At 46.7% G+C, this 23724-nt stretch overlaps 1 protein-coding gene across 3 annotated transcripts in view; it reads left to right on the top strand.

Moving 5' to 3' along the window:
- The first annotated feature begins 436 nt into the window (after nt 1-436).
- Nucleotides 437-23724, top strand: part of LOC110507893 (protein virilizer homolog) — a 27121-nt gene continuing 3833 nt past the window's right edge. The window contains exons 1-20 of one of the 3 annotated variants that reach the window (XM_036967015.1): nt 437-564; nt 1189-1301; nt 3574-3660; nt 4396-4444; nt 4556-4718; nt 4830-4949; nt 5139-5378; nt 6436-7154; nt 7251-7388; nt 7764-7990; nt 8079-8761; nt 9505-9587; nt 12952-13434; nt 13525-13680; nt 13875-14110; nt 15165-15414; nt 16128-16345; nt 16476-16608; nt 16761-16910; nt 17010-17164. In XM_036967015.1, coding sequence (XP_036822910.1) covers nt 502-564; nt 1189-1301; nt 3574-3660; nt 4396-4444; nt 4556-4718; nt 4830-4949; nt 5139-5378; nt 6436-7154; nt 7251-7388; nt 7764-7990; nt 8079-8761; nt 9505-9587; nt 12952-13434; nt 13525-13680; nt 13875-14110; nt 15165-15414; nt 16128-16345; nt 16476-16608; nt 16761-16910; nt 17010-17164 — 4466 coding nt within the window. In that variant the 5' untranslated portion in view covers nt 437-501. The remainder of the gene's footprint in view (nt 565-1188; nt 1302-3573; nt 3661-4395; nt 4445-4555; nt 4719-4829; nt 4950-5138; nt 5379-6435; nt 7155-7250; nt 7389-7763; nt 7991-8078; nt 8762-9504; nt 9588-12951; nt 13435-13524; nt 13681-13874; nt 14111-15164; nt 15415-16127; nt 16346-16475; nt 16609-16760; nt 16911-17009; nt 17165-23724) is intronic. The other 2 variants (XM_036967033.1, XM_036967024.1) reach the window with 2 other exon arrangements.

The raw sequence follows: 23724 nt of genomic DNA, 5'->3' as shown, positions 1-23724 counted from the left end.
AAATGCTGCAATTGACATATAGGCTGCAGTGGGAAATGTTATTGAAAACAATGTAATGTAACATAATGTTGTTTTATGCATTTCTGCTACTGCTGAGAAAATATTGAGACCAGCCAATCGTGGCAAATAAGTGAAATCATTACAATAAAGTTTATAAGGCCTATTTACAAATAAACACTGATGAAAAATATGTAGATCCATTGTTTTCTTTTAGGCTATTGTAAAACACATATATCAAATAGTCAAAGTCAGGCTACTGCCTGTTTTATTACGGCATCTTTAATAACTTATTATGAGAGTGCCATTGGCAGAAGCCTGAATAACGTTGGATGAACTCTCCAATATGCACCGATATCAGATCAGTTTGCATTTTTACACATTAGAAAAAAGTTAGATTTAAACTGATTCGGGGTCTGTCTTTACAGCTTGCCGTCGGGTTTTAAAACCCGGAAACCGTTGTGGCTAGATCCGGAAGTTTACCCCAAGTGAAAACAGAAAAACATGGCGGGTGACACTTTAACGGAGCTACTTTTTCTGGATACGTTCAAACATCAAAGTGCAGAGGTAGCTAAATCTGTTAATAGCACTTGCTATTTTATCCCAGGAGTGTACTTTGCTGAGATTCCAGTTAGCTAGCTAACTACGACTTCATCACACGTTCCCCTAGGCTAATGCTAACACGGTGGCCACCTTGCATAATAACTAAATCGTCCTTCTAAACTAAGTGTGATGCATTGTTTCCTAAAAAAGTATTATGTTTTTAAGTAGGTTACGGGTTCTTATATTCAGTGGTCTCTTCTACAGTTGCAGCGGGAATAGGGATACACGAAACTAGCTAGCCATAACGGGACAGTCGGCAACGGCGTGTGCGCAGATTGTTTACCCGCTTGCTACTCACACAGCTAACGTGTATGTTTACTTGCTAGTTAGCGACTCACACTGTTTACGTTACACGGACAGTTTTCCGACTGTTCATCTTAACAGATATAGCATACAGTTACTGTCTGCAGATGAATACACGAAATTCCCAGTTTTGTTTTTGTATGGCACAAAAAGTGCTGACTGTTTTTGTTGTGCACTAACATGGTCTAAATAAAAATCGAATAACATTTTATTGTTCACATACGCTGAATACAACGGATGTGGTAGGCCTTACAGTGAAATTATTAAAATGTGTTCTGTCTGTAGCTGACCAATGTGGATGTGGTGCGGTTCCCGTGTGGGGTCCTGATCACAGAGGTGCGCGTCATTCCCCCTGGAATTAAAGCACACACCAGCCTGCCAGACAACCGGGCATTCGGGTAAGAAACCATCATTCAAGGTGTATAAGGGAGAGCTAAATAAATATATACTACTAGCTATGTGCATGTGACATCTGAGACTGGGATGTGTATGAGGGGAACTTCAGGGGCCTCAAACAATCATGCATAGGCACAAATATGTGCTTAAACCATGTGTGGGATCCTTTCCACTCAAAGTGTGCGATTTATCAATATGAACATTTGCCATGACAGTGCTCACACAGTGCCAAGTGGTGGAATAATGCCTTGATCACACCTACAGCCTCATTGCGCAAAATGGTATGAGCGTGAGTTCAACATTCACCTTCTGCTACCATTAATGTCAAACCGTCTACCATACAATTTGATGCATAAATTAAAAAAATCCAATGTATGCACCACATAGAACAGACTGTAACGCAATTCTGCAAGGCAAACGCAGCATTCCATTGGAAATGAATGTACTTCTAGTGTACCAAAACGCAATGACGCTGTCTGTGTGATCGAGGTGTAAGTGAACTGTCAAGCGTAAAATGGGGGGAAATATATGTTGAAATTGTGATGGAGTATTTCCATTGTGAATTCATGTAACATATCTTGACAGGAATATCATTTGACCACCAGTGCATTTGTTACTATAATAATTCACATAAAGTATAGTCATTTGTTACATTTATTTAAACTTTATTTAACTAGGCAAGTCAGTTAAGGACAAATTCTTATTTACAATGACGGCCTACCCCGGCCAAACCCAGACGATGCTGGGCCAATTGTGCGCCACCCTATGGGACGCCCAATCACGGCAGGATGTGATTTGAACCAGGGACTGTAGGGATGCCTCTTGCACTGAGATGCAGTGCCCTAGACCGCTGCGCAACTCGGGAGCCCAAAGTTAGAGGCACGTGTGAAAGTGAAACCATTGTTGAAATATGATAAAAGACTTTAAATAATGGGAAATTGAATGAGAGGTTGATCAAATTTTACACATATTTAACAGATGTTATTGCAGGTGTAGTGAAATGCTTGTGTTCGTAGCTCCAACAGCAGTAGGATCTGTGCAGTAGTATGATCCTTCTCAGAAAGTTTGGGGAAATTATATCTGATGAGCCAATCTTCTAGAATTTTTGTGAGGACTTAAGACTTACCTTAAAAAGGCATTCCGGTGCATCTCACAGCTTCGATGAGACAGTGTTTTGGATGCAATCATCAGTAAAACAAACTGTAACGTACAATTTCCTTACACCGTCGCCCAACAGGTTGAAGTCAAGAGGGGTTTCTTTGTCATCAATGGGTTCCCAAATACGAACGGAGCAATAGACGGCACCCACATCGCCATAAAAGCACCATCCTAAAACGAGTTGAACTATGTGGACAGAAAAGGCTTCCACTCTTAATGTGCAGGTGATCATTTATGTGATGGGCAGAAGACGCTGCTGAATGTGTTGGCCTATACGCCTACAGGAAGGAGCTGTTGAGGATGGATGGCTTAATCCTGACTGTTGTCTACTCATTTGATGTAGATTTGCCATTGCTAACGCAACTCATTGTCTTAATGGTTTTACTGGTCAAGCCACAACTGAAAGAGATAAATAAAACCTTTTGGTTGTACTCAATCTCTGACACTAGTACCTACTATTTTCTTAGCTTTCTTTGGTTGCGACGTTGTATATCCTGGTACGGTGTGGTATATTCCCCACGAGCTTTAAAGGGATGATTTTGACCATGTATGATTCATTGGGGGCATTGCAAAATGCAAATAGCCAAGGTCGTGCACGAGCACTGAGGCTGAGAACATTTGGTATTTATCAACGATTATCTCCTTCCGGTGTATGCATGAAGCTCGTAGGATTGTTTGATAAATCACACTTTTTCTATGTTTACGAACATTCTAAATTCCGTTCGTAAGAAGTATTTTATAGAAGTTTCTACTCAATATTGATTTGGGGCGGCAGGGTAGCCTAGTGGTTAGAGCGTTGGACAAGTTCAAACCCCCGAGCTGACAAGGTACAAATCTGTCGTTCTGCCCCTGAACAGCCAGTTAACCCACTGTTCCTAGGCCGTCATTGTAAATAAGAATTTGTTCTTAACTGACTTGCCTAGTTAAATAAAGGTAAAATAAAACAATTAATTGATAAATGAGGCCCCAGAGCTGTCATGTTCAGTTTGGCTTCATTCTCACCGGGGTAGTTGGGTGATTTGTGAGGTAATCGTAGCCGGACAGACAGGATCTCTCATGTGGCTGAAAGGGGGGCTGAGTGGTGATGTCATATCCTGTTCCTGTCTGTGTTTCCAGGGAGACATCACCTCATTCCTTCCAGCTGGAGCTTTTCTTTAACAACCTCACTAAACCCAGCAGCGCCTGCTTCCACAGACTGGGCAGGTCAGTAACACTTTGTACATTCTATTTGAATTTAATGTGTTTGTGTAAAAGACATATACAACAGAAATGTACAATGTGGACCCAGAGGATAGCACTTAAAAGTATTCATTAAAGCACTTGTTTCCAAAGAGTGGTTCTCAACTATACCTCTACTTCTCTCAAGCTCTGTATCCCTCTCTCTCTACCTCTGACTCTCTCTGTCTGTATACCTCTCTCTCTACCTCTGTCTCTCTCTGTCTGTATCCCTCTCTCTCTACCTCTTCCTCTCTCTGTCTGTATCCCTCTCTCTCTACCTCTTCCTCTGTCTCTCTCTGTTGCTCCTGCCCTCCCAGTATCTGTCTATTTCTCTCTACCCACCCCTCCCTTTTTTTCCACTTCCCAGAATGTGTCTATAAAAGTATTTGAGAGCTCAAGTCTCACCTGTAGAAGCTGTCAGGGCAGAGACCAATCTGTGACTACTGTCTTAGTCCTTGTTCACTCCGAGACGGGTCGCCAGACACTTAGCCCTGTTGCTGCACCTGCAGTATCACACACAACAGAATATCGAACCCAGAATGCCACATCGATCATTCCAACCGACAACACAGGCACAACCTAATGTTAGTCAAGTGCTCACAGGCCGTTGTTCACCTGAGAGAGAACTTGCAGTACACCAGCCCCTCTACTGTAGCCTGCTCCACTACTAATGGAAATGTGATAATTCTGTCTCTTTTTCTCACTGTCTCGCCCTCACAGTTTTGAATATGACGAAAACAAGTCCATCGTTTTCAGGCCCAATGGAAAGGTAAAGACTCCTTCCCCCTCTGTCTGTAGAAAGGTCACTGTTCTCTCTACAGGTGAACTGTATTGTGTGTGTCGCTGTGTGTTTGTAATGGTGAGTGTGTGTGTTGTGTAGGTGAACACAGATGGTCTGGTGCTGCGTGGATGGTACACCAGTCTAACGGTGGCAGTGTACGGTACAGCAGAAAGGTCACATGGTCACGACCGGGACTCTCCCCCACCTCCCCCTCCCCCACCCCCCCAACAACAGACGGGCCTCAAGAGGATCATCAAACAAGGTGAGTAAAGACTCATAGTAGGGTTGCCAGGATACCACTATCACAATACTATCATATTTTCCATGGCAAAAAGGAAAACACAAGGTGGACTCAACTGTGTGTGTGTCTCAGAGTGGGATAAGGAGGAGCAGTATAATGGCAGTCCCCCCAGACCAGCTCCCAGAGGCCCCCGCACCCCTCCTGGACCGCCCCCACCAGATGATGATGATGAGGAGCCGGTCCCAGTGACCGGTAACACACACACTTCTCTACGTCTCTATGTTCATCTCACAGGGACAGATTTCATACTGTATATTCAACTAGCTAACCTTGCCAAAAGAAACGTTTCCATGTATTTGTGCAAGCTTGTATCCGTGTATACCTGATGCCCTCTTTGGTTGCCTTGATAACCGACTGTGGTGTCCATGGTGACTGTCTCAGTTGGAGTGGCCAAGGCGGAGCCGACTGAAAGAGGGGAGGACTACCTGGAGGCGGTCTCACCTGAGCGCAGCTCACTGCCTGCCGACGAACCCTACTCAGACGCCGAGCCTGAGGAAGAGGGGGAGGAGGAAGAGGATGAGGAGCCGGAAGAAGAGGACGATGCACGTACAGAGTGTAGCGCCCCTGAGGATGAGGAGGAGGAAGAGGAGGAGGGTGAGGAGGAGGAAGAGATGGAGGAAGGTAGGGGGGCTCCTGTGTGACGGCCGGACAGACAGCTTGTATGTGCCTCGGCATGCTGCTCAGACCCCTCAACCCTACACCCTTCTCAAACCCCTCAACCCTACACCCTTCTCAGACCCCTCAACCCTACCCTGTTCAGACCCCTCAACCCTACACCCTGCTCAGACCCCTCAACCCTACACCCTGCTCAGATCCCTCAACCCTACACCCTGCTCAGACCCCTCAACCCTACACCCCGCTCAGATCCCTCAACCCTACACCCTGCTCAGACCCCTAATCCTACACCCTGCTCATACACCTCAACCCTACACCCTGCTCATACCCCTCAACCCTACACCCTGCTCAGACCCCTACACCCTTCTAAGACCCCTCAATCCTACACCCTTCTTGAACCCCTCAACCCTCCACCCTGCTCGGACCCCTCCACCCTGCTCGGACCCCTCCACCCTCCACCCTGCTCAGACCCCTCCACCCTCCACCCTGCTCAGACTCTTCCACCCTGCTCAGACCCCTCCTCCCTGCTCAGACCCCTACACCCTACACCCTGCTCAGACCCCTCAACCCTACACCCTGCCCAGACCCCTCCACCCTGCCCAGACCCCTACACCCTGCTCAGACCCCTACACCCTGCTCAGACCCCTACACCCTGCTCAGACCCCTCCACCTACACCCTGCTCAGACCCCTACACCCTGCTCAGACCCCTCAACCCTACACCCTGCTCAGACCCCTCCACCCTACACCCTGCTCAGACCCCTACACCCTGCTCAGACCCCTACACCCTGCTCAGTGCTGTTATAACCAGCCTAACCAGCTGTAATCATAAGGCTTAGAGCCATGGCGGTTGCTGCTGTAGTATCAGATCCCCTTGCATGACAAACTAACTGTGCCTGTCTGCTGTGGTTCTCTAACATTGGTTGAGTGAACTGTAATTAATGTTATTAATGTTTTAGCACTTATGCGAGTGTTGTGAGTGAGGCCTTTTCTTTTGCTGTGTTTTTGTTTTTGTTGTTTTACAATATTTTTCCCTCCCTCCCTCACCCTCCCTCCTCTCTCCAGGTGATGGTTATGAGGAGATCAGTAGTGATGAGGATGACTTGGACAATGGGAGTTTTAAGCTGCCCAGTTTTGACATTGACTATACCCCTGAAGACCTGGCCTCTGTGCCCCCAGTCCAGTACGACCCCTATGAAAGAGAGCTACGCCCACTGCTCTACTTCACCCCTCCCTACAAGACCCGCTTCGACTCCCAGCTGGAGAGGGCTAGGGGGGCTGTGTGTGTTGGTCCAGAGGGGCCTGGAGGTGGAGAAGGGGCAGACGCTGAGATTGTTGCCCAGATGAGAGAGCTCCTGGCTGGGATAGGAGAGGACCGTGACTCCCGCTGGGTCACGGCCCTAGAGCAGGCATCAGGGCTGCTCGCTAGAGGGCTGGGCTTTCTGATTGGACAGGGGGAATGGGAGGGGCCTATTGGAGCTCTGGTCCAATGGGCTCTCCAGGGTCTTAGCATGGAGATAGCTCTGACCCAACCCATTGCTCTAAACCTCAGGCAGCTGAAAGCTGGAGCTAAGCTGGCTTCCTGCTTGGCCGAGTGCCCACAGGGCCTCACTGCGCTGCTGCACGAGGGAGCCCTGGAGCTCCTACTGGAGCTGCTCCAGGTGGACCATGTGTCGTCCACACTGAAGCTGTGTATCCTGAGGGCTCTGGATGCTCTGACCAGTGCCCCCGCTGGCGTGGAGGCCTTCCTACAGGACGGGGAGATAGAGAGGAGTGGATACCAGGTGAGAGGGGCCATAGACATACGGTACACATGAAGACCTTATAATAGAGAGGCTGCGTGTGTTTCTAACTGAGGTTGTGTCCCCCCCTCTCCGCAGCGGCTGGTGCAGCTGTTCCTGGGGGAGGAAACCGTGCGGGTGGTAACCGCGGGCAACGCCATTCTGCAGAAAGGCCACGCCTATGAGGTTATGACTGACCTGCAGAGGACAGCGGCAGCCTGGAGCGAGCCTCTGCAGGTAAGCACACACTGACTGGAGATCTGCGTTTTAAGAACAGGGTCTGATCAAGTTTCCCATTTCATAACCAGTTCCCAGTTCAGTGTGGAACTCTGGGGTTTCTATGACTGAGGTTCTACTGTCCATATAATTACTACAGTATATCAGTATATGGGGCGGCAGGATAGCCTAGTGGGTAGAGCGTTGGACTAGTTGCAAGTTCGAATCCCCGAGCTGACAAGGTACAAATCTGTCTTTCTGCCCCTGAACAGGCAGTTAACCCACTCCTAGGCCGTCATTGAAAATATGAATTTGTTCTTAACTGACTTGCCTAGTTAAATAAAGGTAAAAAATATATATAAAAAATATATAATAATTATTAGTGTTTTTTTTCAGGATGAGGGGGAGGAGCCTGACATAGCCATGGAAGAGGAGACATCATTAGGCCCCTCCCCTGTCAGCGAGGCTGAGCTGGATAGGTTGGCTGGAGTTCTAGAAGAGTTACATCACCTTCTAGAGACCGCCCCCCACACCATGGTCCAGCCCCCTGGAAAGGCCTTCCCTACAACCGCACGCATTACTGGTCCACAGGAGAGAGACGACCCCTACCCTACACTGTACAGGTAGGTACAACACAGAACACACACACACACACACACACACACACACACACAGTCATTTGTACTAATAACTCTCCCCCCCACCCCACAGGTACATGCATGCATGTCACTTCCTGGAGAGCTCGGCGGTGGTGTTGTCAGCAGCAGTGGCGGCAGGGCATACAGGTGTCACTCACGCAGTCAGGGAAGTCCTGCACTTTCTGTCTCTCACCCAATCAGGACTGCTGTTCATGCTGGCCCATCCCACGCCTACCAACCTGCTGCTCCGCCTCCTAGCAACCGTCGCCGAGGTTGAGGGAGAGGAGCCTATGGTCACTGGGGGCGACGGCGGGTTCTCGGGCCCCGGATTGGGTGAAGAGGGTTTGGGGGTGTGGCTGATGCAGGCGCTGCATGCCCTCCAGAGTGTGTCTGAGCTGATGAGTCACGTGACTGCCGGTGGGGAGGGAGGGGTGGGGCTAGAGGAGGGGGACAGTGCGGAGGTACTGAGCATGCTCCATGCCCTCTACCTCATCACCTTCACACAGACTGGGAGGAGCGCTGTGGCCCACGTCTTCAGCCTGGAGAACAACCTCTCCTGTCTGGTTACGCTGCTGCAGCACCACAGCAAGGACGGACACGGGGAGGCCAAGGCCCGGAAGGCGGTGACCTATAACTATGCGTGTATGCTGGTGCTGATGGTGGTTCAGAACTCCAGTGATCTCCGTAACATGGAACAACACGCTGCTCCTCTACTCATCCTGGCCAAGGCTGATGACACCAACGCTAAACTACAGGGTGCGTAGCTCCTGACCCCTGACTATAACAACGCCAGGTTGGTATCCAACCTTAACCCCTAACCTCTGACCTATAACTCCAAACCAACCTTATCAACAATGGGTGAACTGGTTTGGAACTGGTTTTAAACCTTCAGCTTAAAAATACTTTTACACCCAACTCTATCATTGTAATGACATAGCCCTACCCATCACCCCTTAGAAATGTGTTGAAGGCCTCCCAAGTGGCGCAGCGGTCTATGGCACTGCATCGACGGATTCGATCCCAGGCTGTATCACAGTCGGCCGTGACCGGGAGACCCATGAGGCGGCGCACAATTGGCCCAGCGTCGTCCGGGTTAGGGGAGGGTTTGGCCGGCTGGGATTTCCTCGTCCTATCGCGCTCTAGCGACTCCTTGTGGCGGGCCGGGCGCCTGCAAGCTGACTTCGGTCGCCAGCTGGACGGTGTTTCCTCCGACATGTTGCGGCTGGCTTCCGGGTTAAGCGAGCGGTGTTTCAAGAAGCTGTGCGGCTTGGTGGGTCGTGTTTCGGAGGACACATGGCTCTCAACCTTCGCCTCTCCCGAGTCCGCAGGGGAGTTGCAGCGATCAGACAAGACTGTTACTATCAATTGGATATTACGATATTGGGGAGAAAAGTACCCCCCAAAAAACAACAAAAACGTGTTAAACTACTATTCAGAATTCCTTGCAAAGGTGAACTGCAACACTAAGTGATCCTCTCAGTGTTGGTGTTGTGTTCCAGAGCTGAGTCAGTGGCTGGAACCTCTGGACAAGGTGAAGTTGGAGATGGGCAGCATCCCCAGCCTCATAGACTACATCAAACAGGTGAGCCGTTACACTACATGTCCCCAAGGAGTGATAACCGGTTGTTGCTGTTTGTTTAATCCTTCATAATGATGACATGGCTGCAGGCCTTCAGCTCCCTACGCGCGCCCACACACACACATACACACACACACCGACTTGCTTTGAAATAACTAGCTGACTAAACTCCACTGATTGGTAAAGGAAGATTCTGATGAAATCCACCAACGAGTGAAGCAGAGATCAGGCTTTGTGTAATTCAGCAACGACTACATCGATTCGCCCAAGGTCAATACTTAAAAAAAAATATATTATAATTATGAAACGTTAACTTGTACCTGTGTTGTCCTCTGTAGTTGCGTGCCTTTTGTTTGCTGAAATCCATACTTTTTCAATAACGTTATTCAAAAACATCCACCGACTGTTTCCTTGTTGAGATTCAATTGACAAATGCTAATATGCGCTGAGTTGCCATCTTAGAGCAACAGCAACTGGCAAACAGTCGGTGGTTGTATTTGATTAGCATCCATACTTGAAAAAGTATGGATTTCAGCTAACAAAGACAGGCACGCAACTAAAGGACAAACATAAGTACAAGGTAAGCGTTCCATAATCCATTTTATTCATATAGTCGAACCTAAATTCCACAAAGCATGGTCTCTACACCACTCCTTTGGTGGATTTCAGCAGAGACGTCCTTCACCATGGAGTCAGCTAGTTTGATTTGACTTTTTACGAACTTCAATGGCGACAGCTAGTCTTACTGGGGTCTTACTGTGGTTCCGACTGGGGTTCCGACTGGGGTCTTACCGTGGTTCCGACTGGGGTCTTACTGGGGTTCCAACTGGGGTCCCACTCGGGTTTGACTGGGGTACGACACATAACAAAAAATACATTTGAGACAAAAGACTTGACAATTTAAAAACATTAACGTGTGTGTGTGTGTGCGCATCGATCGGTTTATACATACATGTCAGTACATATGCACAACAAGTAGGTCACATGCGGGAGAGGCCTTGTGCCGTGAGGTGTTGGTTTATTTGTTCTTTTCAACCAGGTTTGAAGTTCACTTGTGCTGTATAAGATGGAAGGGAGTTATATGCAGTCATGGCTCTGTATAATACTGTACACTTCCTTGAATTTGTTTTGGACCTGGGGACTGTGAAAAGACCCCTCGTGGCATGTCTGGTGGGGTGTGTGATTGTGTGTGTCAGTCCTGTGTGTAAGTTGACTATGCAAACAATTTGGAATTTCCAACACATTGCTTCACTTCTTGTTTTTATAAGAAGCAGTCAGTCTTTCCTCAACTCTTAGCCAAGAGAGTCTGGCATGCATAGTGTTAATATTAGCCCTCTGGTTACAATGAAGAGCAAGACGTGCCGCTCTGTTCTGGGCCAGCTGCAGCTTAACTAGGTCTTTCTTTGCAGCACTTGACCATATGACTGGACAATAATCAAGATAAGATACAACTAGAGCCTGTGGAGTGTGGTGTCAAAAAAGCATCTTTCCAAACATTGAATCTATGTTTTGACCATGACCGTTTACAATCTAAGGTAACACCAAGTAATTTAGTCTCCTCAACTTGTTCAACAGCCACACCATTCATTACCAGATTCAGCAGATGTCTAGAACTTAGGGAATGATGTGTACCAAGTACAATGCTCTTAGTTTTAGAGATATTTCAGGACCAGTTTATTACTGGCCACCCACTCCAAAACAGACTGCAACTCTTTAAGGGATTCAGTTACTTCATTAGCTGTGGTTGCTGATGCGTATACACTTTAATCATCAGCATACATGGACACACATGCTTTGTGTAATGCCAGTGACAGGTCATTGGTAAAAAAAAAGAAAACAGTAGAGAGCTTAGAGAGCTGCCCTGCGGTACATGCAAATAGCTGTGACAGTGGCTGACCCAGATCTTGGAGAGAGAGAGCGCGCATCTTTGGAAAGTATTCAGACCCCTTGAATTTTTACGTTACCGCCTTATTCATCCTGTTTCCATTGATCATCCTTGATGTTTCTACAACTTGATTGGAGTCCACCTGTGGTAAATTCTATTGATTGGACATTATTTGGAAAGGCACACACCTGTCTATATAAGGTCCCACAGTTGACAGTGCATGTCAGAGCGAAAACCAAGCCATGAGGTTGAAGGAATTATCCCTAGAGCTCCGAGACAAGACTGTGTCGAGGCACAGATCTGGGGAAGGGTAACAAAACATTTCTGCAGCGTTGAAGGTCCCAAATAACACAGTGGCCTCCATCATTCTTAAATGGAAGAAGTTTGGAACCACCAAGACTCTTCCTAGAGCTGGCCGCCCGGCCAAACTGAGCAATCGGGGAAGAAGGGCCTTGGTCAGGGAGGTAACCAAGAACCTGATGGTCACTCTGATAGAGCTCCAGAGTTCTTCTGTGGAGATGGGACAACCATCTCTGCAGCACTCCACCAATCAGTTATTTATGGTAGAGTGGCCAGACGGAAGCCACTCCTCAGTAAAAGGCACATGACAGCCCGTTTGTAGTTTGCCAAAAGGCACCTAAAGACTCTCAAACCATGAGAAACAAGATTCTCTGCTCTAGATTGAACTCTGTGGCCTGAATGCCAAGTGTCAAGTCTGGAGGAAACCTGGCACCATATCTACTATGAACCATGGTGGTGGCAGCATCATGCTGTGGGGATTTTTTTCAGCAGTCAAGACTGGGAGACTAGTCAGGATCGAAGGAAAGATGAACAGAGCAAAGTACAGCGAGATCCTTGATGAAAACCTGCTCCAGAGCACTCAGGACCTCAGACTGTGGAGAAGGTTCACCTTCCTACATGACAACAACCCTAAGCATACAGCCAAGACAATGCAGGAGTGGCTTCGCGACAAGTCTCTGAATGTCCTTGAGTGGCCCAGCAAGAGCCCGGACGTGAACCCGATCTAACATCTCTGGAGAGACCGAAAAATAGCTGTGCAGCAATGCTCCCAATTCAAACTGCAGAGCTTGATACAGGTGTGTCAAGCTTGTACCATCATACCCAAGAAGACCCAAGGCTGTAACATCTCCAAAAGGTGCCTCAGCAAAGTATTGAAAAAAGGGTCTGAGTACTTATGTAAATGTGATACTTCATTTATTTATTTATTTATTTATATTTGCAATGTTTTTGCTTCGTCATTATGGGGTATTGTGCGTAGATTGAGGGGGGGGAACTATTTAATCAGTTTTACAATAAGGCTGTAAAGTGAGTTCTTCTGTGTGGAAAAAGGGGTCTGAATACTTTCCGAATGCACTGTGTGTGGCTGATGTAAATAAAATAGTGGATGTACATGTGTATTATTGGTCATATTACTAACAGAAAAGCCATTCTGTCCTGTCTGTCCCGTGTGTGTCCCTGTAGAACGTCCAGAACGTGTTGACTCTAGAGGGAAGTGGACTGATCTCTGCTCTGAGGGTCCTCTGCCAGATCGCCTGTCCACCTCCCGCCGTAGAGGCTCAGCAGAGAGATCTGAAGTGGAGTCTAGCAGGGGTGCAGTTGTTTTCTGGGGAGGGCTTGGACACGTGTGTTTGTGTGCTCCAGAAGCTGTGTAGCGTGCTGCTGCCTGCCTGGCGTGTGCACGGACACATGGGACCCACCCCACAGCGCTGTATGATCCTTGGCGTGTGCGCTAACACGCTAAGGCTGCTGCGGACCATGCTAACAGAGCTGCTGCGCAGCGGGGCCTTCCAGTTCAGGGACACGCGTGTGGCGAGCACGTTGGTGACTCTACACATGGTCGTGTGTTCAGCCCCGTCCTCTGGACGTCTAGACTGGGAGGAGACCAAGGTTCAGGCCCTCATCGTAGATGTGCTGCTCACCTTCACACAGGGAGTCAGCGAACAGGTAGAGCTCTTTTCTGATTGACCTTTAACATAATGTTGTGTGTGTGTGTGTTGCGTGCGTGTAATAAATTGGGTATCATTTCCCCTGTAGATGACCCACACAGAGGAGACTCTGCTCAGTAACACATGGTCTCTGATGCTGAAGGAGGTGTTGGGCTCTCTACTGAAAGCACCTGAGGGACTCTTCTCTGGCCTCACCCTGCTGTCTGAACTGCTGCCACTTCCCCTGCCCATGCAGAGCACGCAGGTACACACACACACACACCTGCTGCTTCTCATGTTGGTACAGCCATCATCAGCAACAGTCTGGAGGTCGTCGGATTGACACTTAACAAACTAATCAATGCACAAGGATTGAAAGCTGTAGGACTTTCATGTTGGAAACATCTAAACCGAAGGGAAACAGATTTCTAGTTGTGTGTTGTGCCGGTCCCCCTCCAGGTGATCTCTGTCCAGGACGTGGCTGTAGCGTTGAACACCAGGAAGTTGTGGAGCATGCACCTGCGGGTGCAGTGGGGTGTGTTTGCGGACGCCCTCGGGTGTGTGTGTGGAACTAGCTGTCCTCCGCTGCTGGCCATGCTGCGACGTGTGTGTGTCCAGCTGGCTGACCTCTCCTCTCCCACCGCCACCCTCATCATGAAGACCCTGCTGGAATTCCTGCTGGGGGAACTACAGCCGTAAGACAGTCGCAAACACACCCTTATGCACCTCTTGAACTAAGATGGCAAGCCAAATGATCCCAAATTGGCTTTGGATATTATTTCACGTCCATATTAGAACCACCTTCTCTTATGTGTTTGTGATTTCGGTATGTGTGGTTGTGTTTTTGATTTTGGCATGTGTGGTTGTGTTTGTGATTTCAGTATGTGTGGTTGTGTTTGTGATTTCAGTATGTGTGGTTGTGTTTGTGATTTCAGTATGTGTGGTTGTGTTTTTGATTTTGGTAGGTGTGGTTGTGTTTGTGATTTCGGTAGGTGTGGTTGTGTTTTTGATTTCGGTAGGTGTGGTTGTGTTTTTGATTTTGGTAGGTGTGGTTGTGTTTGTGATTTCGGTATGTGTGGTTGTGTTTGTGATTTCGGTATGTGTGGTTGTGTTTGTGATTTCGGTAGGTGTGGTTGTGTTTGTGATTTCGGTATGTGTGGTTGTGTTTTTGATATGTGTGGTTGTGTTTTTGATTTTGGTAGGTGTGGTTGTGTTTGTGATTTCGGTATGTGTGGTTGTGTTTGTGATTTCGGTAGGTGTGGTTGTGTTTGTGATTTCGGTATGTGTGGTTGTGTTTTTGATATGTGTGGTTGTGTTTGTGATTTCAGTATGTGTGGTTGTGTTTGTGATTTCGGTATGTGTGGTTGTGTTTGTGATTTCGGTATGTGTGGTTGTGTTTTTGATTTTGGTAGGTGTGGTTGTGTTTGTGATTTCGGTATGTGTGGTTGTGTTTGTGATTTCGGTAGGTGTGGTTGTGTTTGTGATTTCGGTAGGTGTGGTTGTGTTTTTGATTTCGGTATGTGTGGTTGTGTTTGTGATTTTGATATGTGTGGTTGTGTTTGTGATTTCGGTAGGTGTGGTTGTGTTTGTGATTTCGGTATGTGTGGTTGTGTTTTTGATATGTGTGGTTGTGTTTTTGATTTTGGCATGTGTGGTTGTGTTTGTGATTTCGGTATGTGTGGTTGTGTTTTTGATTTCGGTAGGTGTGGTTGTGTTTGTGATTTTGGTATGTGTGGTTGTGTTTTTCAGTGTTGAGGGTAAGAGTCCCGGTTGGGGGCAGGTCCTGCGTCTCCTCTCTCTATTCGACACCCTGGTTTCACAGAGAGCCTGTAAGATCGCAACGTTACACCTGCTCTCTGGCTCCACCCCTGGAGACGAGCCATTGGCTGATATCTTCCCCCTGCTACTGTCCCTATTGGTTCCCGTTGCTGACCACGCCCTGCCACAACAGCACTGTGCAGAGCTGGTGGGGACTGTCCTGCAGTCACTGTGTGACCAGGTAACACACGAAGCACCTGGTATTGTATGAAGCTAATGCACTTCATCCACTAGCTGTTGTCTTTCCTCCAGCTATAACAATGGAGAGGTATGGGGTGAATTGATGCGTGTTATGTTCATAAACATATAGGTCTTTGTGGATGCTCTTTAGTCTGAACTATGTGTCAGACTAGCAGGGGGTCGTATATCAGGCTGAGCCAGGTAAGAGGGAGCGGTAGAGGGATAGAGAAAGGTGTTTAACCCCATCAGTCCCAAGACATTGATCTGACTTTCATTTATCTGCATGTCCAGCTGTTATATTTAGTCTCACAATGAAGTGTTTTACCATGTTCTTTTCAGGACAACCAGGGCTACAAGTAGAACACCTAACTATTTGACATAAACAGTTACATTCATGAGTTTTATTGACAGAGCAAAAACTCGATAGAAATGTAGTTATAAGAATGCTCTAAGTACAGAAATGGTTTGCTCACTGGAAAATGAATATCTAACTAGTCAGTGACAACTGTTCAGAGTTTATAACAGCAACTATTTGAGCTTATCACAGTGTTATAGACACTATGTCCTGGGATTTACTATGGTCTTCTATGTAGAAGAACCCCTTACCTTCTAACGACTCTTGTGTAGTTTATGAGCATCAGAGACGAAACATGTTACGTGTTTGTGTTCCTGACAGTCAGCTTTTGCGTGTGTGTGTGTGTGTGTGTGTGTTAGGACATCTCTCTGGTGGTGCCCCACCCAGCCGAGGGGTGTGTGTCAGAGGCCGAGCAACTGGCCAATGCCCTACCAGGACGGGAAATGATCTCATCAGTGTGCGACTCTCTGATGGAGGTTTTGGGGAACGGAGAGAGCAGTGCCGCTCTGCTCCTCACCTGTCTCAGAACACTCATGTTCCTCACAGAACATGACTATGGACTCTACCACCTTAAAGGGTACACACACACTCCTCACTGCCAGGAATTTAGATCAATGCAAGTGTAGCATGTGTATATAGACAATAGTAGTGGTTAAAGCACTGAACCCTGTGGAACACCGAATTCAACTTTAGAGGTGTGTTTTTAGGGCTCTGAAGAAGCACAGTGCCAGTGTGTGTGCTCTGTTGAAGAGACAGGTGTTCTCCTTCACGAAAGACTCGGCTGAACTCCTCTCTGCTCTGCTGGACTTCCTACGACAGATCCTCAACACTGACCCTCTGGTAAAACCCCAAACAAGTCCATTTCAACATGATCAACCATTATTAACACGATCAACCATTATCCAGTCAACCATTATCTGCCGATGTGAAGGCCGATCCGCCCATATATCATTAATCATTGTCTCTGTCACTTTCTCTCTTCTCATACCCAGGGTTGCTGTGGGGAGGAGAGTGGAGGGGAAGAGTCCGGGCTGGTTCCGCCCCCAAGGTCTGTGGCTCTGACTGGCTCAGAGATGAAGGCTCTGCTTCAGTGGGAGGAGACTGACACACACCCTCTAAACACACTAGAGAAACACATCAAGGTACACACACACACACACTTTGTGCATAGTAATGATTATAAATGCAAGTACAGATCTCCGGTCGGAAGTAGTGGAAGTAACTGTTGTGTGTGTTTGTAGAAGCTGTGCAAGGAGGAGGATTCATTGGAGACCCTGTTGGAGAATGTAATTGGTCTACGACAGACGCTGGAGAGCACTATGGACACATCTTCTCCCCCTGAGACGGAGCCCACTCTACCCAACCCTGACACGCTATTGGCCCAGTTCAACCACAGGTACCGCCCACTGACACTGTTGGCCCAATAGACACCGTTAAAGCTGCAATATGTAACTTTTTGTGCGAGCTGAACAAATTCACATAGAAATGTGAGTTATAGATCTGTCATTCTCACTGAACACACGTCTAGAAGCGGTAGGTCTGTTATAGGTGCACTATTTTTATGCTTCCAGCTCTTAAATTTCATTTTTGCATCTTTTACTTTCGGTTTTCCTCACCAGCTTCAAACAGCAGAAACAGTCATGGAAGATATATTTCACTGAAGCAATAAGGCCCGAGGGGGTGTGGTATATGTCCAATATCAAAATACAACAGGTGTAGTAGACCTTACAGTTAAATGCTTGCTTACTTACAGGCTCTAACCAATAGTGCGAAAAAAATGTGTGTGTGTAGGTAAGTAACAGTAGCAAGGCTATATACAGACACCGGTTAGTCAGGCTTATTGAGGTAGTATGTACATGTAGGTATGGTTAAAGTGACTATGCATATATTATGAACAGAGAGTAGCAGTAGCATAAAAAGAGGGGTTGGCGGGTGGTGGGTGGGACACAATGCAGATAGCCCGTTAGCCAATGTGCAGGAGCACTGGTTGGTCGTGTCAATTGAGGTAGTATGTACATGAATGTATAGTTAAAGTGACTATGCATATATGATAAACAGAGTAGCAACAGCATAAAAGAGGGGTTGGGGGGGGCACACAATGCAAATAGTCCGGGTAACCATTTGGTTACCTGTTCAGGAGTCTTATGGCTTGGGGGTAAAAACTGTTGAGAAGCCTTTTTGTCCTAGACTTGGCACTCCGGTACTGCTTGCCATGCGGTATTAGAGAGAACAGTCTATGACTGGGATGGCTGGGGTCTTTGACAATTTTTAGGGCCTTCCTTTGACACCGCCTGGTGTAGAGGTCCTGGATTTTGTATTTATTTTATTTATTTCACCTTTATTTAACCAGGTAGGCTAGTTGAGAACACCTTTATTTAACCAGGTAGGCTAGTTGAGAACACCTTTATTTAACCAGGTAGGCTAGTTGAGAACACCTTTATTTAACCAGGTAGACTAGTTGAGAACACCTTTATTTAACCAGGTAGGCTAGTTGAGAACACCTTTATTTAACCAGGTAGGCTAGTTGAGAACACCTTTATTTAACCAGGTAGGCTAGTTGAGAACACCTTTATTTAACCAGGTAGGCTAGTTGAGAACACCTTTATTTAACCAGGTAGGCTAGTTGAGAACACCTTTATTTAACCAGGTAGGCTAGTTGAGAACACCTTTATTTAACCAGGTAGACTAGTTGAGAACACCTTTATTTAACCAGGTAGGCTAGTTGAGAACACCTTTATTTAACCAGGTAGGCTAGTTGAGAACACCTTTATTTAACCAGGTAGGCTAGTTGAGAACACCTTTATTTAACCAGGTAGGCTAGTTGAGAACACCTTTATTTAACCAGGTAGGCTAGTTGAGAACACCTTTATTTAACCAGGTAGGCTAGTTGAGAACACCTTTATTTAACCAGGTAGGCTAGTTGAGAACACCTTTATTTAACCAGGTAGGCTAGTTGAGAACACCTTTATTTAACCAGGTAGGCTAGTTGAGAACACCTTTATTTAACCAGGTAGACTAGTTGAGAACACCTTTATTTAACCAGGTAGGCTAGTTGAGAACACCTTTATTTAACCAGGTAGGCTAGTTGAGAACACCTTTATTTAACCAGGTAGGCTAGTTGAGAACACCTTTATTTAACCAGGTAGGCTAGTTGAGAACACCTTTATTTAACCAGATAGGCTAGTTGAGAACACCTTTATTTAACCAGGTAGGCTAGTTGAGAACACCTTTATTTAACCAGGTAGGCTAGTTGAGAACACCTTTATTTAACCAGGTAGGCTAGTTGAGAACACCTTTATTTAACCAGGTAGACTAGTTGAGAACACCTTTATTTAACCAGGTAGGCTAGTTGAGAACACCTTTATTTAACCAGGTAGACTAGTTGAGAACACCTTTATTTAACCAGGTAGGCTAGTTGAGAACACCTTTATTTAACCAGGTAGACTAGTTGAGAACACCTTTATTTAACCAGGTAGACTAGTTGAGAACACCTTTATTTAACCAGGTAGGCTAGTTGAGAACACCTTTATTTAACCAGGTAGGCTAGTTGAGAACACCTTTATTTAACCAGGTAGACTAGTTGAGAACACCTTTATTTAACCAGGTAGACTAGTTGAGAACACCTTTATTTAACCAGGTAGACTAGTTGAGAACACCTTTATTTAACCAGGTAGACTAGTTGAGAACACCTTTATTTAACCAGGTAGACTAGTTGAGAACACCTTTATTTAACCAGGTAGGCTAGTTGAGAACACCTTTATTTAACCAGGTAGACTAGTTGAGAACACCTTTATTTAACCAGGTAGACTAGTTGAGAACACCTTTATTTAACCAGGTAGGCTAGTTGAGAACACCTTTATTTAACCAGGTAGGCTAGTTGAGAACACCTTTATTTAACCAGGTAGACTAGTTGAGAACACCTTTATTTAACCAGGTAGGCTAGTTGAGAACACCTTTATTTAACCAGGTAGACTAGTTGAGAACACCTTTATTTAACCAGGTAGACTAGTTGAGAACACCTTTATTTAACCAGGTAGGCTAGTTGAGAACACCTTTATTTAACCAGGTAGGCTAGTTGAGAACACCTTTATTTAACCAGGTAGACTAGTTGAGAACACCTTTATTTAACCAGGTAGACTAGTTGAGAACACCTTTATTTAACCAGGTAGACTAGTTGAGAACACCTTTATTTAACCAGGTAGACTAGTTGAGAACACCTTTATTTAACCAGGTAGACTAGTTGAGAACACCTTTATTTAACCAGGTAGGCTAGTTGAGAACACCTTTATTTAACCAGGTAGACTAGTTGAGAACACCTTTATTTAACCAGGTAGACTAGTTGAGAACACCTTTATTTAACCAGGTAGGCTAGTTGAGAACACCTTTATTTAACCAGGTAGACTAGTTGAGAACACCTTTATTTAACCAGGTAGGCTAGTTGAGAACACCTTTATTTAACCAGGTAGACTAGTTGAGAACACCTTTATTTAACCAGGTAGGCTAGTTGAGAACACCTTTATTTAACCAGGTAGGCTAGTTGAGAACAAGTTCTCATTTACAAATGCGACCTGGCCAAGATAAAGCATAGCAGTGTGAACAGACAGCAACAGAGAGTTACACATGAAGTAAACAATAAACTAGTCAATAACACAGTAGAAAAAAAAGGGGGGGAAAAAATAGTCTATATACATTGTGTGCAAAAGGCATGAGGAGGTAGGCGAATAATTACAATTTAGCAGATTAACACTGGAGTGATAAATGATCAGATGGTCATGTGCAGGTAGAGATACTGGTGTGCAAAAGAGCAGAAAAGTAAATAAATAAAAACAGTATGGGGATGAGGTAGGTAAATTGGGTGGGCTATTTACCGATGGACTATGTACAGCTGCAACGATTGGTTAGCTGCTCAGATAGCTGATGTTTAAAGTTGGTGAGGGAGTTAAAAGTCTCCAACTTCTACGATTTTTGCAATTCGTTCCAGTCACAGGCAGCAGAGAACTGGAAGGAAAGGCAGCCAAATGAGGTGTTGGCTTTAGGGATGATCAGTGAGATACACCTGCTGGAGCGCGTGCTACGGGTGGGTGTTGCCACCGTGACCAGTGAACTGAGATAAGGCGGAGCTTTACCTAGCATGGACTTGTAGATGACCTGGAGCCAGTGGGTCTGGCAACAAATATGTAGCGAGGGCCAGCCGACTAGAGCATACAGGTCGCACTGGTGGGTGGTATAAGGTGCTTTAGTAACAAAGCGGATGGCACTGTGATAAACTGCATCCAGTTTGCTGAGTAGAGTATTGGAAGCCATTTTGTAGATGACATCGGGGAAGTCAAGGATCGGTAGGATAGTCAGTTTTACTAGGGTAAGTTTGGCGGCGTGAGTGAAGGAGGCTTTGTTGCGAAATAGAAAGCCGACTAGATTTGATTTTGGATTGGAGATGTTTGATATGAGTCTGGAAGGAGAGTTTACAGTCTAGCCAGACACCTAGGTACTTATAGATGTCCACATATTCTAGGTCGGAACCATCCAGGGTGATGATGCTAGTCGGGCGTACGGGTGTAGGCAGCGAACGTTTGAAAAGCATGCATTTGGTTTTACTAGTGTTTAAGAGCAGTTGGAGGCCACGGAAGGAGTGTTGTATGGCATTGAAGCTCGTTTGGAGGATAGATAGCACAGTGTCCAAGGAAGGGCCAGAAGTAGACAGAATGGTGTCGTCTGCGTAGAGGTGGATCAGGGAATCACCCGCAGCAAGAGCAACATCATTGATATATACAGAGAAAAGAGTCGGCCCGAGAATTGAACCCTGTGGCACCCCCATAGAGACTGCCAGAGGACCGGACAACATGCCCTCCGATTTGACACACTTAACTCTGTCTGCAAAGTAGTTGGAGAACCAGGCAAGGCAGTCATTAGAAAAACCGAGACAGAGTCGAAAGCCTTGGCCAGGTCGATGAAGACGGCTGCACAGTACTGTCTTTTATCGATGGCGGTTATGATATCGTTTAGTACCTTGTGCGTGACTGAGGTGTGACTGGCTCGGAAACCAGATTGCACAGCGGAGAAGGTACGGTGGGATTCGAGATGGTCAGTGATCTGTTTGTTGACTTGGCTTTCGAAGACCTTAGATAGGCAGGGCAGGATGGATATCGGTCTGTAACAATTTGGGTCCATGGTGTCTCCCCCTTTGAAGAGAGGGGTGACCGCGGCAGCTTTCCAGTCCTTGGGGATCTCAGACGATATGAAAGAGAGGTTGAACAGGCTGGTAATAGGGGTTGCGACAATGGTGGCGGATAGTTTCAGAAATAGAGGGTCCAGATTGTCAAGCCCAGCTGATTTGTACGGGTCCAGGTTTTGCAGCTCTTTCAGAACATCTACTATCTGGATTTGGGTAAAGGAGAAGCTGGGGAGGCTTGGGCGAGTAGCTGCGGGGTGGGTGGAGCTGTTGGCTGAGGTTGGAGTAGCCAGGAGGAAGGCATGGCCAGCCGTTGTGAAATGCTTGTTGAAGTTTTCGATTATCATGGATTTATCGGTGGTGACCGTGTTACCTAGCCTCAGTGCAGTGGGCAGCTGGGAGGAGGTGCTCTTGTTCTCCATGGACTTTACAGTGTCCCAGAACTTTTTGGAGTTAGAGTTACAGGATACACATTTCTGCTTGAAAAAGCTGGCCTTTGCTTTCCTGACTGACTGCGTGTATTGGTTCCTGACTTCTCTGACTTCCCTGAAAATGTTATAGTTGGGTATGGAAATCTCAGAATTTTTGGTGGCCTTCCTAAGCCAGGATTCAGACACAGCAAGGACATCAGGGTTGGCAGAGTGTGCTAAAGCAGTGAGTAAAACAAACTTAGGGAGGAGGTTTCTGATGTTGACATGCATGAAACCAAGGCTTTTTCGATCACAGAAGTCAACAAATGAGGGTGCCTGGGGACATGCAGGGCCTGGGTTTACCTCCACATCACCCGCGGATCAGAGGAGGAGTAGGATGAGGGTGCGGCTAAAGGCTATCAAAACTGGTCGCCTAGAGCATTGGGGACAAAGAATAAAAGGAGCAGATTTCTGGGCGTGGTAGAATATATTCAGGGAATAATGCGCAGACAGTGGTATGGTATGGTGGGGTGCGGGTACAGCGGAGGTAAGCCCAGGCACTGGGTGATGATAAGAGAGATTGTATCTCTGGACATGCTGGTTGTAATGGGTGAGGTCACCGCATGTGTGGGAGGTGGGACAAAGGAGGTATCAGAGGTATGAAGAGTGGAACTAGGGGGTCCATTGTAAACTAAAACAATGATAACTAACCTGAACAACAGTATACAAGGCATATTGACATTTGAGTGAGACATACAGCGAGGCATAAAGTAATCGCAGGTGTTGATTGGGAGAGCTAGCTAAAACAACAGGTGAGACAACAACAGCTAATCAGCTAACACAACAACAGCAGGTCAAATGGCGATGACTAGGCAGAGAGGGTCGGATTAACTACACACAGAACCTGAGTTCGCGGCTGGGGCCGAAAGATAAAAAATAAATAAACAGAATGGAGTACCGTGATTAATGGACAGTCCAGCAGGCATCAGCTATGTAGCCAAGTGATCATAGTGTCCAGGGGGCAGCAGTAGATGGAACAGGGGAGCCGCCACTACGCTAGCAACACGGCGTTTAAAGTTAGTAGCCCTGGGCTAGTAGGAGCGTCTGCTCCGACGGAGGCCGGATGAAGGCACAGTGGATGGAGTATTTGTTGGCAGACCAGTCGTGGTGGTGCGGCGGGGCGCCGTGTCGACAGAGAATCCAAGCCAGATGGCGAAAGAGGTATTGTGGAATTTAGTTTGCTAGCCGGGAGATGTGCCTGGCTCACGGCTAACTGGTGCTAGCTTCGCAGTGGCGTTAGCCACTATATCCAATCGGTAGCAGCGGTGATCCGGTGCCATGGTCCAGAGTTTACAGCAAGGATCCGGTGGAGTTTTG

This window comes from Oncorhynchus mykiss, chromosome 3 (assembly GCF_013265735.2).
Source record: "Oncorhynchus mykiss isolate Arlee chromosome 3, USDA_OmykA_1.1, whole genome shotgun sequence".
NCBI classification, from domain to species: domain Eukaryota; kingdom Metazoa; phylum Chordata; class Actinopteri; order Salmoniformes; family Salmonidae; genus Oncorhynchus; species Oncorhynchus mykiss.
The sequence above is the reverse complement of the archived record's forward strand: the minus strand, read 5'-3'. Positions and strand labels throughout refer to the sequence as shown.